The 18,219-nt window shown below is 30.2% G+C and overlaps 2 protein-coding genes across 2 annotated transcripts; one reads left to right on the forward strand and one right to left on the reverse strand.

Annotated features, from left to right (window-relative positions):
• Nucleotides 1-12,759: 12,759 nt before the first annotated feature.
• LOC122501766 (translational activator of cytochrome c oxidase 1) lies at nt 12,760-14,162 on the forward strand. Its single transcript, XM_043611489.1, has 4 exons — nt 12,760-13,028; nt 13,289-13,535; nt 13,627-13,786; nt 13,867-14,162. Exons 1-4 carry the CDS (start codon nt 12,851-12,853, stop codon nt 14,065-14,067), a joined length of 786 nt encoding a protein of 261 aa, XP_043467424.1. The 5' UTR covers nt 12,760-12,850; the 3' UTR covers nt 14,068-14,162.
• Nucleotides 14,163-14,998: 836 nt separating this feature from the next.
• Nucleotides 14,999-18,171, reverse strand: LOC122501770 (MATH and LRR domain-containing protein PFE0570w-like). Its single transcript, XM_043611495.1, has 4 exons — nt 17,892-18,171; nt 17,545-17,667; nt 17,090-17,276; nt 14,999-17,005 (listed from the first exon to the last, which is right to left on the reverse strand). Exons 1-4 carry the CDS (start codon nt 17,962-17,964, stop codon nt 15,205-15,207), a joined length of 2,184 nt encoding a protein of 727 aa, XP_043467430.1. The 5' UTR covers nt 17,965-18,171; the 3' UTR covers nt 14,999-15,204.
• Between the last annotated feature and the right edge of the window lie 48 nt (nt 18,172-18,219).

Below are 18,219 nucleotides of genomic sequence, written 5' to 3' on the forward strand. Positions count from 1 at the left end.
ATCGAAATGTCTTTGCCGTTGAAGGAAATAAGGGAAAATTCCAAGCAGATTTGTGAAAAGACACCCTTTGTGAAAGACACGACTCAAATGGAAAGCACATTCCCAAGGGATGATTTTGCTGTCTATCACTCAGAAAATAGGAGTCATTATAGTATATAAAATAGTTGAACCTCTTAATTTAAATCAGTGGCAAATGATTACAATAATCAGTAGGAACAAAAAATATTTTAATCTTCAATACTTTGTCAAATGTCTCGTAATATTCTTTAATAAAAATTTAAGGTGTCAAAGTAAGAATAATGAAGAAAATTATTTAAAATTTTCTTCCTTTTCTCTTTGCTTTTTAAAAGCAACGTAGAGTAGAAATATTTCCGAGATGAAAAAAGACGAAAATGAAGAGACTATCAATTTCTCTCTGAACGATAATTTAAATGAATGATTATACCTGATAAAGGATCTAAAATGATTTGCCGTTCCTTCAGCGGACGTGACAACCTATCGGTAACCGATGCAGACTCTGGATTTTCTCGGATAATTTACCGACACACCCTGAAGAGTCTCTCTCTCCTTTTCCACCCTCATCTGGGTCCCGAATGAATTAACCTTATTTTTCAATTTATATCCCATCCCACCGTGGACCGTGGTTGGTCCGCGATCGGCCTTAACAAGAAATCAATAAATTCGCATTGTTATAGTTGATATTATTTCTATTTATGGAGCCGACAATGTTGTATGTCCTAACGTCCTAACGTCAACGAACGATGTAGCACTATGCACCCCGCGGTTTTTCACCACTTTCGAAATGGTAGCCCGCCGTGAGCTGAGTGCCCCTAAATGCAATCTATTTACTCGACAATGCCTACAGGGTTTCTCAAAGGAACCACGCGGAAAGTCGGAGCTTTCAGCGGGGAGCATTATCGTTCGCCGAGAGGAACGTGTAACGCCACGTGATAAATTTCCTCTTCGCGTCGCTTCAACCCCTGTGACTCAACAATTTCCCCTCACAACTTTTTCACAAATAAAATCATATCACCCCTCCCTCTCCAACCACGAAAAGCAAGTAAAATTCTTTCAAAAGTCATCAGCGGAATAAAACTCTACTTTTCCTCCATTACTTCATCAGAAAAACAATTCATTTTCATCTTGATTTTGACTTTCACGAGGTAGTCCAAAAAACGAAAACATTAGCAACATTCATATTTCAATAATTTAAATCTGTTACCTAATAAGGCACAGCATACTAATAAACATGTTATTCAGGGTTGCCACGCAACCTGGAAACAAACCTGGAAAACCTGGAAATGTCAGGGAATTTTATAAACCTTGAAAAAACCTGGAAAAGTCGGTCAATTTTGATCGAAATCCTGGAAAATTCTAGTTTTCTAAAGTTATTGTACTTATTCTTGAAATCTAATTTTACTTACATATTTCAAAATTAATTCAATTTTAAAAAGTTGCGTTTATAATTTTTCTTTCGCAATAATTCAATTTTCCAAAAAAATTCCATTATTAAAAAAAATTTGAATAAAATTTTACGTAAACATTCATTCTTAGAAATTCAATTATGTTCAAAAATTTACAAAAATTCTTGTCATAATTTCAATTATTTGTATAAATAATAAAATTTTTTCCAAAATTCAATTATTTTGAAAAATTTTAATAAAATTCTTAGCAGAATTTTAATTATTTTTAATATAATTTTCATTAAATTTCTCAAAAAATGAAATTATTCTTAAAAATTTTATTAAAAGTCAAGAGAATTCAATTATTTAAAACTTTGTTGATTAAATTTTTGTATTTTAAATAATTGAATTCTCGTAGATTTTTCTAATAAATATGGATTTAAAAATGAATTTTACTTAAAATTTTAGATTATAATTGAATATTGAAAGATTTTTAGAAATAATTGAATTTTCAAAAGGTTTGAAATTAAGAATTCTGTAGAATTAATTGTTTTCAAAAAGTTTAATGGAATTTTTTTAATTATTCAAAGTTTTTAATTTCTAATATATTTAATTGAAGAATGTCAGAATATTCGAAATTTCATAAAATTAAATTGTAAACAAAAGAATTTAAAAATTCGCAAAGAAGTTTTTGAAAAATTATTTTAAAAAATTGACCTAAAGACGAATTTTAGTTGAAAATTCTAGAAATGAAGAATAATCGAAATAATGATTAAAATAATATTATAATAATTAAAGATGACCGAGTGATAAAATCATTGTTTTAAATTATAAGAATATTGTTACTGATATTCCTTCAAAATTATTTCCATCATTTCAATTCAATTATTATTTTCTAGAATTTTTAACTAACATTCTTCTTTAAATCAATTACGTTTTAGAAATTTTTAAAAAGTCATATCCTATTTTTCGTATTTTTCCAAATTAAGAAGTATAAAAACAAGATTTAGTCAGACGTGCCATATCCTATTTTCTGTATTTTTCCAAAATAAGTAGTAAAGACATGTTTTGGTCAGACGTTATATAATATTTTTTGTATTTTTCTAAATTAAGTAGTAGAAATAAGTTTTAGTAGGAAATAAATTGTTAGTCATGCAAAAGCGCGACAACCCTGTTATTATTACCTATTTTTTTGATGAATCATTATAATTTAATGCAATATGTAACTTGATTTAAGTTGTTCGTACATTTTGAATTTTTGTAAATTTTTAAAAATATTAGGTTAATTAATGTTACTTGCTTTTCCTTATAAAGTTTCAAAATGAATTAATGTACTTAGTTAAATATTTGATTTCAATTAATAATGAAATTATACTGTATTCAGAATTAACAATGGCACCAAGTGAATTATAAGCTAAGTAATAATTTCGTGGCATGAATTCAAATCGAGTTGTACGCTGTATCGAGTATAGCAGAGAGGCAGATCATAAATTTACACTATCGGAAATATCGAATGCAATCTTCCTAATACAGATTTCAAATAAACTTTAAATTTTGCAGAATTTTTAAAAAAATAAATAAAAAGGATAGAAAAGTTTGTTTTTCAATCCACAGTGAAAGAAAGTTTCTTTATTCTAACTGCCATAATTCTGGCTATGCAACTACCACATTGTATTGCTTGGTATGTAACTGACATTCTGTTGGATTGTTAGCAGATGTTAATGTAGTCATGCGCATGGCAGATTCAACTAAACATTAGGCCAGCATAACCTATATTTCAGCAACACTGGAAACAGAATTATTAGCCACAAGTTCATAGCTGTTATTTGGAAAGCATTTCAGCATTTCAGCATTTCATTCACTCTAAATCTGAATCAGTGTCATTCGAAATAATTTAATAATTGGAATCGGATTCTTTGTAAGAGTTCTGTTTTCAAGAGCACTTTCTAAAAATTGGTACGATCTGTGAAATATGAATGTTTTCAGTTTGGTTTTTGAAAATGGAAGTACTCCTGACCTGTACGCTGCAACCTCTGCAACCTCTGCAACAGAGGGTGAAGGTGAACCCGCCCGATAAATTTTGCCTAGCGACGTCTACCGAGTGGATCGCCTTCTCCGTAATCCACCTTTAAGTCAATTAACTTCTCTTCGCTTCCAACCAAGCGAGGGATGATTAAGGCGACGTGTAACTTCGCTCTATAAATTCTTGCAATGTATTTGCTCGCTCGTGTTTGCGGTGCTTCAAAGAGAGGGGCGAAAGAAGGGGCGGCTCGTCCGAAGTATATGGCTTAATCAAGATGCTATCGTCGTCACTTTCAATGGTATATCGCAGTCTCAAACTTTAACGCATTGCACGCGACAAGCTTCGCATTATCTCAGGGGAGTGCAATTTTTTACAGTCACATTTATCAAACTTTAGCAAGTGCGAAGAGTTGCGATCAGCAAGGAGGGAAAAAACGCTGTGCAACTTGAATGGGATAAAGATGCTTTGTAAAGTTAGAAAATATCTTTAAACCTAGAGTATATCCGCAAGTACTTGAATAAATCAAGAGAGAAAAATGTATACATAATTTTAAAAATTTTACCAATGAAATAGTAAACAAAATATAAATGATGTATCCTATGCGTCTCAGATTCCTCAAGATATTTCATTTTTAAGAAATAAAATAAAGTATAAAATAACAAGGTACATACAACTGAGTAGAATGTAGCGTAATTTGCAATCAAAGCAAATAACAAGTTTCGCGATGTCGAAATGAAAAAGTTGTTCGGATTTTCAGTCTTCATAAAACGAGAGACGCCGCGCAGTGCCGCGCCAGCAGGAAAAAAAGAAACACACTCTCTGTATAAAGAAAGAAGAAAACATGAGGTTGAGTGAGAAATAGTGTAAAAGACGAGGTGGGTTGAGAGGAGAAAGAGGAGAAAGAGGAGTGTAAAGGGAGCAAATGGAGGAAGGGTGAACTCAGAAAATTACAGATGAGAGTGCATACTATCGCTCGAGCAAATTCAGGACTCCCCTGTATAATCCGCAAATTACTAACCTAACCTCGAGCGACTTAAAGACCAACCCCTTGTTTGAGCGGATTCAAAGAAGAAGGTAATACCGTCCAGGCTTTTGGCGAGAATCCGGGGGTGCGATGGAGGTTAGGACTGAAGCAGTCAAATAAGAGGAAAAGCAGGAAATTTCAAAAAGCCAACAGTTTAAATAATTCCGTCCCCACTACTCACTCTTTTATGCAACAACGAAACATTTTTACACTGTAAAAAATTTAGGGAGTTAACGGACTCGGGAGTTGGGAGTTAAATTTTTCGAGTTAAAAATCAACTCCAAAAGAGAGTTAATTTCTAACTCCCTTCATTCAACACCCGCGCGAGTTATTTCTTCCATGGGGAGTTAGCATTTGGGTGTGAAGTTTTAACTCTCTTTTTTTAACTCCCCTGGCATTAACTCTCCAATGGGTGCGACTTTTATAGAATCCCCTGGGGAGTTAAAATTTAACTTTAGAATAAACAATAAAAGCATTAATTAAAGTCTTATCCTTTAACAAAACTTTATTTTTTTTATATAAAAATTTCCTAATGCTTATTAGAAGTAAACGGTTTCCCTTTATGTGGAAAATCTAGATGCAAGCCTGCACGTGCAAAGCACATCGAAGGAGGTTTCCATCTAGAAATAATATCTCCCTCATTTTCCATATACTATATATGTATATATATATATATATACGAAAAGAGCTTCACAGAGGTTCCGAAAGTGGGTCGACTACTATATATGTGAGAGCGTAACCATACCAGCTTATGCAATGAGTTTCATGTATTTCAACTTTTTCAACCCTCCAATTTTAATAATTTTAACTTGAAATTTTTCGGTGAACATTATAAGGTTCCGAACAAATAACATATACTCTCCATGTAACTTCTATAAAAAGAAGAAACTATACAGTAATAATTAAAATATTTAAAAATTAAAATTCATTCTTGATTCATGTAAATGTTAAGTGCGTTATATTTAATAAATTTCCAGTTTGTACGGCAGTTGACTCATTTTTTCATAGTATGAAATCGCATCTATGAACGCAACCAAGCGCATCCAATAAAGGTAAAGTTAACGACAGATCGTTAACATAATAAACGATGAGAACACACCGTTAAAAGGGGGCGTACACACGTGCCACGCGATAAAACGTCTACAAAGAAGTCGTTTCGTTTTTCTCTTCAATAAATAAAAAGCCGTTGCAACGAAAGACTTTTTTTAAAAAAGTTACTCTCTTAATTCGAATCAGTAAAAAGTGTAAACCACTGATTCCAATTAGTATATAAATTTTACCATACTCTAATTGAAATCAGTTGTGTATGCTTGTAGCTGAGAATCAAGACGAGATAAATAGTTGAAGATAAGGAAAAATTTCTCATTAAAATAAAGAAAAGGAAAAAATAAAGCCTCTTTCTGGGATTTACTTTATTCTTCACAGTTTTATGTCTTTTAACTTTGGAGAAATAATGATGAGAAAAATGTTTCCGACAAATCGATCGATAAAGCGATATGCTGTCAAAGCTTTGGCAGGTTTGCTTCAACAATGCGATATGGCGTGATAATGATTTCGTGTTAGCCACGACCTAAGGACGACCTCGTTAGACATCGATCTATTGTTAGTATACGGGATGGTTGACTTGGTAATATCAGAGTATTTCTAATAATCTTTCTTGTGCGATGATGCTTTTCGAAAATGTATTTGTTTACTCGATTTCAATTAAATTTTTATTTTTTTTATACAATAATCATCTACATCTTTATTTGTTTAGGGTGTTTTAAAACGTGAGGATAAACAGTTTAAAAAGATGAAATATTAAACAGAGAAATGAGATTAATTGTCCTAATGAATAAGGAATATTGGCGATAATTTTGTAAGCGTCAGAACATTTAAAATCGCAAACAATTTTTTAAAAATTAGTTTTAAGAGGAAAATGTTAATTTTTATCATTTTTATATAAAATTGGAAAAATTAATGGGAAAATTTTTTTTGGTAAAAACAAATGTTTCATAGAAAAATTGGAATTCCTAAAAGAGACGTTAAGCTACCCTTTTATTTTACCCGTTAAGTTAGTTTGGTTTAGTGCAAAGTTATGCGCCCGTCAAGCTTTCATCGAATTAACTTCGCTTCTCCTTCAAGTATGCCAATGCGAGGAAGCACCGACTTTTCTTGGCTCTTGTATAAAAGCAGAAGAGGAAGAATCGCTCGGAAATAACATCGGACTACTTGATAAAAGACATTTAATGAACTCTCTACTTTGATTTATTTTTCAACTATTTGTATATCATTGTTATCAAGTACATATTTCAATAAAGGAAATTCTATTTTTGCTCTTAATTCGCCTCGTACGAGACTTTTTCTCAAGCAGGTCAACGCGGTCCACTTACTTTTCAAGTTATAGATCTTAAATCAGTCTACCAAAAAAGTATTGACAATTGAAAACTAATAAAAGACATCTCATCCTGACATGATTACAGCGATAAAATTAAAACTCACAATTAATATTTGAGTTTTTATTAGTGATAACATAAAGTCAAGACCGGAAGTGCAAGGAGTCGTAAATCCTTGGAGAAGGTATAAAGAAGGTTGAATTCCTCTGTAACCAATGGGACTCTTTATGGTCAGACGAGCACAGCCCTATTAATTAAATTTTTACTACTTACTAAATATCGTGACAACAAAAAGCAACTCTCACTCCATAAGTTCAAATATATTAATTTTATCTCCCATAAAATGAGTGCAAACAAATGACTTTTCAACGATATGAAGAAAACTTAATTAAAAATCAACATCTTCAATAAACCGCTCTAAGTCAATAAAAGGATATTTTTTTTCCTTTTGTAATTAAAGCAATAAAGCAATGCTTATATAATATAATATTTAATAAGAAATGTAATTTTTTTGTCGAAAGTAAAAAGCTAAAAAGGAATCTCCCTCTCAGGTGGAATTCTTATCAACTAGATTCTTCCAATAACCCGAGACGCCAATGTTGTCAGAGTAATCACCAATAATTAATTTCTGAGTTGGAGTCAATTTTCCGACCCTAAGAGAAGAAGGCGAATTAAGTAGGAGTAAATAAGACTTGGAAGGTTAATTGAAACGGAATACAGTAGAAATTGATTTGCTATGGACTAGGGGAATATAAGAGCTAGCCTATATACCCAATGGGAAATGCCAGTGTAGTGCCGATGTTCACCACTGGCTTAGTACTCAGACGATTGTTCGGCGTAGTCTAGTCGAGCCTCGACAATTAGTGCTGGCGCAGTACAGAATTTTTGTTTCGCCAAAGCTTGGACAAGCCACGGCGGCAAGTGCTGGCTGAGTATAGAAAAATTGTTCACAACGCTCTTTGCCAACATTGCTTTTTTGACATAAACTTGAAAAAAATTATAAAAACAGTTTATGAATGTTTATAAATATAAATTTATTGAAAAAATTAATATTTTACTTTTCAGTATTTAATTTTTAAATGTTATAAACAATTTTTTTCTACTTCATTTACTATATCCATATTGTTAGTCTCCATCTTTAATACAATTTCTTCAAGAAGAGAAATATTTTATGAATAATAACTATTTATTAATATTATTTACCATTTTGTTGTTAAATTATTTATAATTATGAATTTACGACTAATTAATAACAATACGGCATTTATTGCGGCAATATTCTCAGCCAGCACTGGTCCAGTGCCATGCCAGTGCTGGCGCAGTACTACGCCAGTTGTAACTTTCCCATTGGGTACATTCGTGTCTTAAAAAATTGAAGAAACTTTTATGTACCTTTGGAGAATTTCTTTTCAAGAATCGTATCTCTTGGACGCAAGTTATTTTGATTTGGCGTGTTTAGACAGAGACGCAAAGTATACGACGCTGTTCAATGATAGGCGTCCAGACGGCGTCGTCGTCGGCGCCGGACATGCACCCCTAGCACACAACCCCCGTCTATTTCCAGCGCACGTTTACCATCGTAAAATTGAGCACCAATACAATACAATCCGTCTTTTATATAATTATAATCATTCTCATAACAAAAGTTGGTTAAAAAGTACCTTTGGTGCCCAGATGACCAGCAAATTTTTTAAATAATTAAACTACCAACTGACACCACAAACTTGATAGGAATCTACACTTCATTTCTTCGAACTTGGAATTTTTGAGCTATCGAATCAATTATTAGAATTGAAAAAAAATTGTTCATATATCACAAAATAAATAGCTTCTACATATAAACTTTAATTTTTATACATTAAATAAATTTTATTAATTTTTCTAAAATGATTTTTTATAAATTATGTAATAAGTATATAACAATTCAAAAAACAGATAATTGAATTATAGAGAAAAATAAAATTTCTTTAAAATAAAGAATGAAGAAGGAATTTTTTTAGAGAGGTCGATAACTGCACTTTGGAGTTGCGAAATGAAATAGGGAAGTGCAAAGAGAAAAGAAAGTCTTATCAAATAAAACTGAGAACCCTTCTCTTTTCAGAACGAATTGTGCTTATTCAACTGAAACAAAAAGGAGTAACCGATAACACCCCACTTTCAACTATATGCTGGTTCGGTAAAGTCGATTCTGAACACTTAAAGCGGTTAGTTCTCCCGCTCTCTTCTACTTCTAGGACCTTTTGAAAGAAAAGCTTTTCTTTTAACGCTAATATTCTTTTATTTCGTTCCTTCATTTAAGAGATGCTACTCAGTTTCCTTCTAATATTGAAATTTAAACTTACTAGAAGCAAAAAACACCATTTGTGTTAATTAGAGAAATGAATAACATCATTCAATTTCAATTTAGTTTCAGCGTTGCCACGCGCTTTTGCTCTTTTCAAATTCCCTGACTTTTCCAGATTTTCAAAAAATTTAAATGCAATAACATATTATTTTGAGAATATTATTATTAAGCGATCACTCGCTTTCTTCATGTTTTAAAATAATTAAATCTTGCTACTTTTTTACTGTAAGATCTTCAAAAATTATTTTCATTATTTCGATTATTTATTTCTCAAATTTTCAACTAAAATTCTTCTTCAAGTCAATTTTTCTTAATAATTTTTGAAAAAGTTCTTTGAGAATTTTCAAATCATTTTCTTTACAATTTAATTTTACGAAATTTTGATTATTCTGACATTCTTCAATTAAATTTATTAGAAATTACAAATTTCAAACAATTAAAAAAAATTCCAGCAAAATTCTTAATTAAAAGTATGAAAAGTTCAAATTCTCAAAGATTTTGGAAATTCAATTATTTCTAAAAATCTACGCTATATAATGCTTTCAATATTCAATTATAATTTAAAATGTTAACTGAAATTCATTTTAAAATAAATATTTATTAGAAAATTATACGAGAATTTAATTATTTAAATACAAAAATAAAAATTTACAAATTTACAAATTTTTAATTAATTCAAATCCCCTGACAGATTTTAATAAAATTTTTAAGAATAATTTCATTTTTCGAGAAATTTAAAGAAAATTGCATTAAAAATAATTGAAATTCTGCCAAAGATTATATTAAAAGTTTTGGAAATAATTGAATTGGAGAAAAATTTTATTATTTATAAAGATATTTGAAATTTTGACAAGAATTTTTGCAAATTTTTTAACATAATTGAATTTCTGCGAAGAATTATATTACTTTTGAAAATAATTTAATTCCTGGGAAGAATTTTACTTTTTTTGAAAATAATTAATTTTCTGCAATAATTTGTAACAAACTCCTCTAAAATTCAATTTCTTTTATTGTTTTTAATTAAAATTCTTCCATAAATACATTATTTTTATTAGTTAATTAAATATATATTAAAAAAATTAACTAATTTCAGAAGAATTTTAGTTATTAAAGTTTTTTAAAAATCTAGGTTTTTTAAAATTTCTTATTAAATTCATTTAAAATTGAAATTTTACAAAATTTCAAATCAAAATCTTTTAAAGTTTATCTACTTATGAAAATTGTAAACGCAACTCTTTTAAAATTGAATTAATTTTGAAATATTTATGTAAAATTATATTATAAAATAAAAATTATCGAGGGGGTAATTACTGGTTAAAATGGTGTACACTCTAATACACTGAATTTTCCTGCTATTACGCGTATTATCTAGTATTATAGGGTATTACACAACTATTACAGACTATTACTGATTATTACAGAATATTACCTCTATATTATGTGGTATTACACTGACGTAATAATGCTCTACTACACTCTATTACGTGACTATTACGGGAGGAGCGTTCCAGCTAATACACAAGTAGATACCCCCTCGAAAATTATATTTCTAAAAATACTACTACCTACATTTCCCTTTTATTAAGAGATAAACGTATTTTTGAAAAGACTGCGAAAAAAGCTGGAATTGCTTAAAAACATTAAAGTGTTTTGTCACTTTAAATTAGAAATACGTCTTGTGCACACTCGGAAGAGTCTTTACTTGGCTGCGAATGCAATTGCATTGGCCAGGACAGTAAATAAATCAGACAAAATAGTTGAATTTGGATTACAAATTCTATTTTGAAACTGAGTAGATAGGTTGGATTAGGATGGGAATATAAAGAGGGGGTTGGGTTGAAAAGGGGTGGAACGAGAGAGGGAGCGAAAGACAGAGAGAGAAGATAATTTATGTTCCGACAGGAGCCCCCCCCCCCAAACTCTGCCATTACTATGCAACTGTTGCTGCTTTCCGGTTCAAGAGAGGGTTGTCGACGGCAAAATTGATTTATACCGATGAGCCGTAAAAATTCCCGGGGATTTAGTTACTGCTCGAGGCACAATTAATATCTCGTTCTTCTCAAGCTGAATACTTCGCACGAATGTAAAGTACGAAACATCTGACAAAAAAAAGTACGAACCGATAACACCATAGTTTTCGAATATAAGAAAGAATGTTGTTGCAAATAACGCGCATTTTTCTCAAAAATCATCCAGCAGTAGAAAACGTCTTCTTAAAAAAATGGACATTTAAGGAAAAATTAAAAGCAGGACAGCGGCAGTTTCATAGCTTCATAAATATTAAGTTCTAAATTCCTCTTCGAATAAAATAAGAATAAAATTATTCTAAAAAGACAAATAACAAAATTTGCATGATATGTACACAAGCAAGAATTCCCTCAATATTTATTAAACTGTTTCACGAATTCACGAAAGAGAACTTTACACGAACAAAGGAAATTTCTAATATAAAGCAGATTCTAGTCTTGCTTCGTAAAGCTATTTTAAATAAGTTTCAAAAGAGTGACAGCATTCTTCTGTCAGATTAAGATTTAATCTTCTCAACTATCGGGAGATTTTTAGTAAATTTCCGGGACGCACGTAATATTACTGTAATATTACGTCTTAATGTTACAATAACACTAAATTTAATGATGAAAAAAGGAAAACTTCTCTTCTTGAATCATTATGTATAATTATTGCAATTTTTATTTACTTTATATATTACAGTAATGTTATATACCGGTGCATTTTAATATGACAGTAATGTTACGTTGAAATTGGGGAGAGTTTTTAATTCAAAGTTTTGCAATATCAAAAGAATCTGATTTTTAGTTGTGCTCAGGTAAACAAAATATATTAAAATTTGTGGTGTGCATATGGTATAGAAACCAACATGCAGTGCATTCACTTGGTTGCCAGTTTGTATTGTACATCGCACATCGGTGACGGAGGCCAAAAGCCGTAAAGTAAACTGTGGATGTACCACAAGCCACAAAACAAAAATCTTGCCGTTTTCAGGTGTTCCTATCTAAACAATTTCTATTTTATGCGTCAATTTTTTTCATAACTATTTTATCATACGCCTTAGTACTGAACCATAAATATAAATTAATTAAATAAATAAAGATTATCACAGCGACTTACCTGGGAATAAAAACGACCTCCACTTCTATTTGCTTCATCCTATTGGTATAAAATATTCAGCAAATTGATATCGAATAAATCCTCTGCCAAGTGCGAATGCGGAGTGCGGTATCCATCTGAACCTGGAAAAAATGTTTTTAATTATAATCGCAATATTAATGAAACTTCTAATCGAAAATATAACCATGTTACATTTTAAAATGTTTTATTTAAATTTAAATTCATTAATGTTAAGTAAAAATATATTTTTATTATCTACTCTTAGTTCATAAATAAGAATAATTTCAACATTTCACTAATATCTCCATCTAAACTAATTTTGATGAACTTTATATTAAAATCGATTAATGAGGAAACATTCTTATCAATAGTCAAAAACTTACACACAGCATGCGATTGCGAGCATGGTTTTTAGCGCTAAACGCTAAAGACCAAAGTATTTCTATAGGTTCTGCTCACAGGGTAACAAAATTAAAAGTTAAACATAACCTTAAATTCATCTCTATTTGTACTGGATTCTTAAAAGTTTTTTAACGCAATTTTGATTAATTTAAAATGAATAAAATACTAAAACCTATATTCAGGTCGACGAATATTTCTCCTTTTAAAGAATTTATAAGATTAAAGGGTCACAGTAAATGGCAAAATATTAAACATACAAAATCTAAAATGGACAGTGAGAAATCCGCAATGATAATGAGATACTTGAGGCAAATGAGAGCAGCAATAGCAGGTTTTTAAAACATTTTTAAAACTTAATTACATTGTTTATTTCATTTGTGAACTCTACATTCAAACTCAAAGAGTTTAACAAAAATTTTATAAAAATAATTTCATTATGTTTCGCCGAAAATGACAAATAATTGAATTTTTATTTTGTTCAACTTCCAAATCTCAGAATGTTCAAAACTAAAATCAATTAGACATGATATAATAATAATAATAATAATAATTTGTAAGGTTATTAAAAAATGCAGCTTTGTACTTTTACAGCCGATGGTGAAGCGAATCCGAAGAAAAATTTAAAACTAGCTTATTGGATAGACGAAGCAAAAAGAAAACAAGTACCGAATGGAACTATTACAACATTTCTCGAAAGATATCAACGTGAAAAAATTAAAGAACACAATGTTTGGGTTAACGTTCTAGGTCCAGATTCATCTTTCCTTATATTTCATTTAGTAACAGAAAGATTGCACGAAACTAAATCACTTGTTAATAATCACATCAGGAAATGCATGTATGTTAATTCATGAAATACTACAATTACAATTTAAAAAGCATTCACTTATTTGAAAGAGATTAGATATTTATAAAAAGTTTGTTCACAGGTGTAAATTAGCAGATGGCGGAGTAAAATCAGTATTTAATATTGAGGGTCACATTCTAGTAAAAAAAAGTGTTGATATCGATGAAGCAACTGACATCGCAATAGAAATTGGAGCAGAGGAAGTTTTGGAGGTTGAGCAAGACGGTGAAGTCTATATTAAGGTAATGAGAAGAGAAGAGAAGAAAAAATCATTTTTGTCTTATAATGTAATTATAATTATTTTCTTTTTCAATGATTTCAGTTTATTTGCAATCCAGCGCACGTAATGGTGGTAAAAAATAATTTACTAAAAAAGAACTTGGACGTTATTTCAGCAGTCGAAGAATATATTCCACATTCATTAGTTGAAGTTAATGACGAAGGAGTTGAAAATGTTAGCAAACTTATTGACCGGGTAAAAGCAATGCCAGAATTTGTTCAAGTTTACGATAATATCGCGTGAAATGTTTTTAAACTAGAGTCTTTTCTAAATATCCACAGATGATACTTGTAATATAATACTTTGTGTTGTAAATAAACTAATTTCTTCTAAAGAAACAGCTTCTTGTTAAAAAAAAACGACAAATATTCAAAGTCTGAAAATCTTTAAAACAGGGTTGACTCAGGACAGGGAATTCAGGAATTTTTATAAATATTACTGAAAAAAATTAAATGTTTGGAATTTATAAGAAAATTTTGAATTTTTGTGTTTTTTTTTTGTTTGCTTATTAACTATGAAATTACCACGAATTCTAAAAAAAAACCTTAAATTTTTTCTATTTCTGACAGAAATTTATTTTAAATAACTTAATTCTATTGAAGAATTGCCATAAAGTTATTACTTATAAATCATTTAATCAAGTATTTTTTGAAAAAACTTTAATTTCAATTTTAATAATTTTAACGCAATTCTTTGAAAGAATTCAACTAATCTTAATAAATATTATTATAATTAATTCCAGAAATTCATTTTTTTTTTTAAATTCCCGTCAACATTTTAATTATCTTTATATATAACAAATTATTCCCAAAAATCCAATTATTTTGAGGCATTTTAATCAAATTATTTGTAAAATTCAATTTCTTTCATAAATAACAATATTCATCACAAGAATTTAATTTATAAAAATAGAATTTGCATAAATTTTTTCGAAAAAAATCAATTGTTTGAAACTTTTTTTATGAAATTTTTTGCAATAATTCAATTATTTTCATAAATAATAAAACCCATTGCAAAATTTCAATTATTTATAATACAATTTTAATCGATTACCATCAGAAATGTAATTTTTGTTAAAAATGTTATTAAAATTCGTCGAAAGAATTCAATTATTTAAAAATTTGTTTAGAGTATATTTTTCATTTCCATTAAATTAATTTTCACTACAAAAATGTGTAATTTTACAGTATATATTAAATAATCTGTGCAATACACATCAAAACGTATGTACATATGTACCATCGTACATAAAAAATGTTTAAACACGCAACAAAACTACATTACGAAATTCACTTATCAAACTTGAAGTACTTTCGTATCTCCATTTAAAGAAATCAAAACAGTCACTAATTAATTTATCCTAAAATGGAATTTTATCAATCAATCAATTCCGTATCCTTTAATGTCATTAATATTGGAACCTTTGAAATTGACGGTAGTTTTCAGGAATGATTTAAAAACACTTTTCGATTTCTTTGAGACTATTTGCGATGGACTCTCTTCATCAGTCAATCGCGGCTTTTTTAAAGGTGTCAAATTTTCTGGAATTTTCTCTTCTTTGGACGTTGGGTCCTCTATTTGATCTCTTGTTCTTTTCTTTTTGGCTTCTTTTTCTTGAATCACTTCTTCTACTCCAACGGTATCGTCAACCAAATCTAAGAAAAATTCACAAGTTTCGCTCGATTTCCGTTTTCGTTTTTTCCTCTTTTCATTCTCCTGGGAATCAGTTTCATTGTTTTCTTCTTTTAGAACAAGTTTATCAGTAGGCAAATTCTCATTCTCTTTATCGTCTTCTTGATGTTTCTTCTTTTTCTTCTTCTTCTTCTTCTTCTTCTTTGTTTCATCTTCTGCTTCTGTTGTGTTTTCAATTGTTATTATATCGGGATTATTTTGCCTTTTTTTCTTTTTCTTGCTTTTCTTTGATATTTCATCATTTGCCGAGATACTTTCTATCGAGTCATTAAGAGTTATTATTTCCAGATCGCAAATTACATCTTTCTCTTTTTTTATTTCCTTTCTTTCGCAAATTGCATCTTCGTTCTCATTTTCCTCTGGCGCTTCTTCGATGGTTTCTAAATTTGACATTCTTCTGTTTTTCTTTCTTTTCTGCTTTCGAGATTTTCTCTCGTTTAATTCGTTATCTTGAACTTCTTGGCTAATTGTCTCGACATTGAGAGCTTCATTTATAAAAACCATTCCACCTTCTTCAGACGATGACGATCTTTTCTTCTTGCGTTTTATTTTATCAGTTTGTACTTCGAATTTATCAAGTTTCGTTTTTCCCTTTTTCTTTTTTATCACATCGGTATTATATTCGACGCAATCGTTAAAAGTGACACGCTTTTTGGTGCAATTCTCATCCGATAAATCTAACGCATCATTATCGAGACCCATTTGACATCGTGTAACTTCAAATTCTGTTCCCTTGTACTCATTCGTATCCGGCAACTCTAAATTTAAGGCACAATTATCAAAAGCCGTGTCAATTATTTCCATGTTCTTTTGCTTCTTCCTTTTCTTTTTCTTTTTTCGACAAACCTCCAACGATTCTTGATTCTCGTGTCTTATTACTTCGAAATCGGCACCATTACAAGTCGTGCTCTCGGGAACTTCTAAATTTAAGGCAGGATTCACGAAACAATCGGGTGTTTCGGAAATTTTGCAATCGAATAAAGATTTTTTTGGTATTTCATTTTTTTCAGGATATTTGAAGTCTAAGCCCTCATTATCAAATCCGCAACTTTTGCGCTTTTTTGAGAGCTTGACTGGAGGCGATAAATTTAAATCTAGACAAGGATTCTCAAAAGCGTAATTCATTGGAGTTTGTACGCTTTGAGAATGATTGCCACATTGATCAGTTTTTATATTATTAAAACCAAAACCCACATACCGTTCTCTTTCACTGTCGCTGTCGTCTCGTTTTTCCGTGTTATTGTCAAAATTATCTCTTATTAATGACATTTTATTTTTAAAGTATTCAGAACTGTTTCCACCTTTTATGGTGAGCACACCGGCAGTATTATCTTCAGTACCGACAGGCTCAGCGTGAAAATCTTCTTCCACCTCCTCCTCCTCCTCCTCACATTTTACCTCTTCATCGAGAGTTCGTTTTCCAAATATATTAGCCAAATCTTTTGAACTATATTTATTTACATCTTTTCCCCTAGTAAATTTCTGGTAACTGGAAAAGAAAAAATACAACAATAAGATAATTGTTACTAAATCTAATACTAAAATTTAATTCTGATATTTTTTATATTCTTACTGCACTCGAGCCTTGCTTTGCTTCGATTTTTCCTCCAAAGACGTTCCACTTAATGATATTTCCTTATTTTCCATCACTTCTGTTTGTTCCATATTTTGATTCTTTTGAAGACTCATTAACAAGTCATTAAAACTGTCTTGATGTTGTGTCCACTGTTTGTCTTGGTCGTTTCTATTAAAGCCAATACCTTCAAAAATGAAGAATAAAGATTAGGAGAAATAAAAAAATCTTCAAGTTATCTTTATGAATTTAAATTTAAGGAGAAAATGTTATAATAAACAAAAATTGGAAAATTTTCTCTATTTTCTATTAGTGAAATATGAAAAGTATAAATCTTACAAATCTATAAAATAATTCTGTAAATTTTAATTGGGAATTTTATCGATGCAAGATGATTAAGGACTGTTTTTTTAATAAAAGAATTCTTTAGATTAGAAAATGGCAATTCTTCTTACCTCCTTGATCATCTTTAAATTTCACTCGGACATGTTCAGTCATTCCTTGTTCCTGAGCCCCAAGGCCTTTTCCGCTTGACCAGCCCATTTTTTCCAACATTTTCTGTCCGAATTTGTTGGAATCTTCAAGTATATCAAGTACATAAAAAGAATATTATGAGATTAAAATAATTTCATGATCCATTAACATAACCTATTTAGAATACATAAACTAGTAGAAACTGTGTTCATACTATAAAGTTTAAATTTACCTTTATGATAATACATAGATAATAAATGCATGACAATAATAAAAATTAAATTTGTAACAATAACAATACAGTGAAAAAATTACGAAAATACTTTACCTTCGCTCCATTGTTTCCCTCGTGGATTCAACGTCCATCTTTGTTTTCGTCGTGGTTCGGCAAGCATTGCCATTTTCGACAAATTTTGATGAAAATAACAGCGCAGTGAGAACAACACTGATAAAATTAATTGATAGATACTTTAAACAATCATTTTTACTCGCTATTTGAGAAAATAATAGTTTCTCTTAAATAAACTGACGAACAATGATTAGAGAATGGTCTCAATGCAAGACGGAAAAAGGTTCACCTGCCTGTCTGTGCCTGTCAGTCGACTGCACTGCGCATGCGGCAGTGTCGCGCGCATTTATCTTGAATTTTCAAATTA

Source organism: Leptopilina heterotoma, unplaced genomic scaffold (genome assembly GCF_015476425.1).
Source record: "Leptopilina heterotoma isolate Lh14 unplaced genomic scaffold, ASM1547642v1 Lhet_214, whole genome shotgun sequence".
In the NCBI taxonomy this organism is placed as follows: Eukaryota; Metazoa; Arthropoda; class Insecta; order Hymenoptera; family Figitidae; genus Leptopilina; species Leptopilina heterotoma.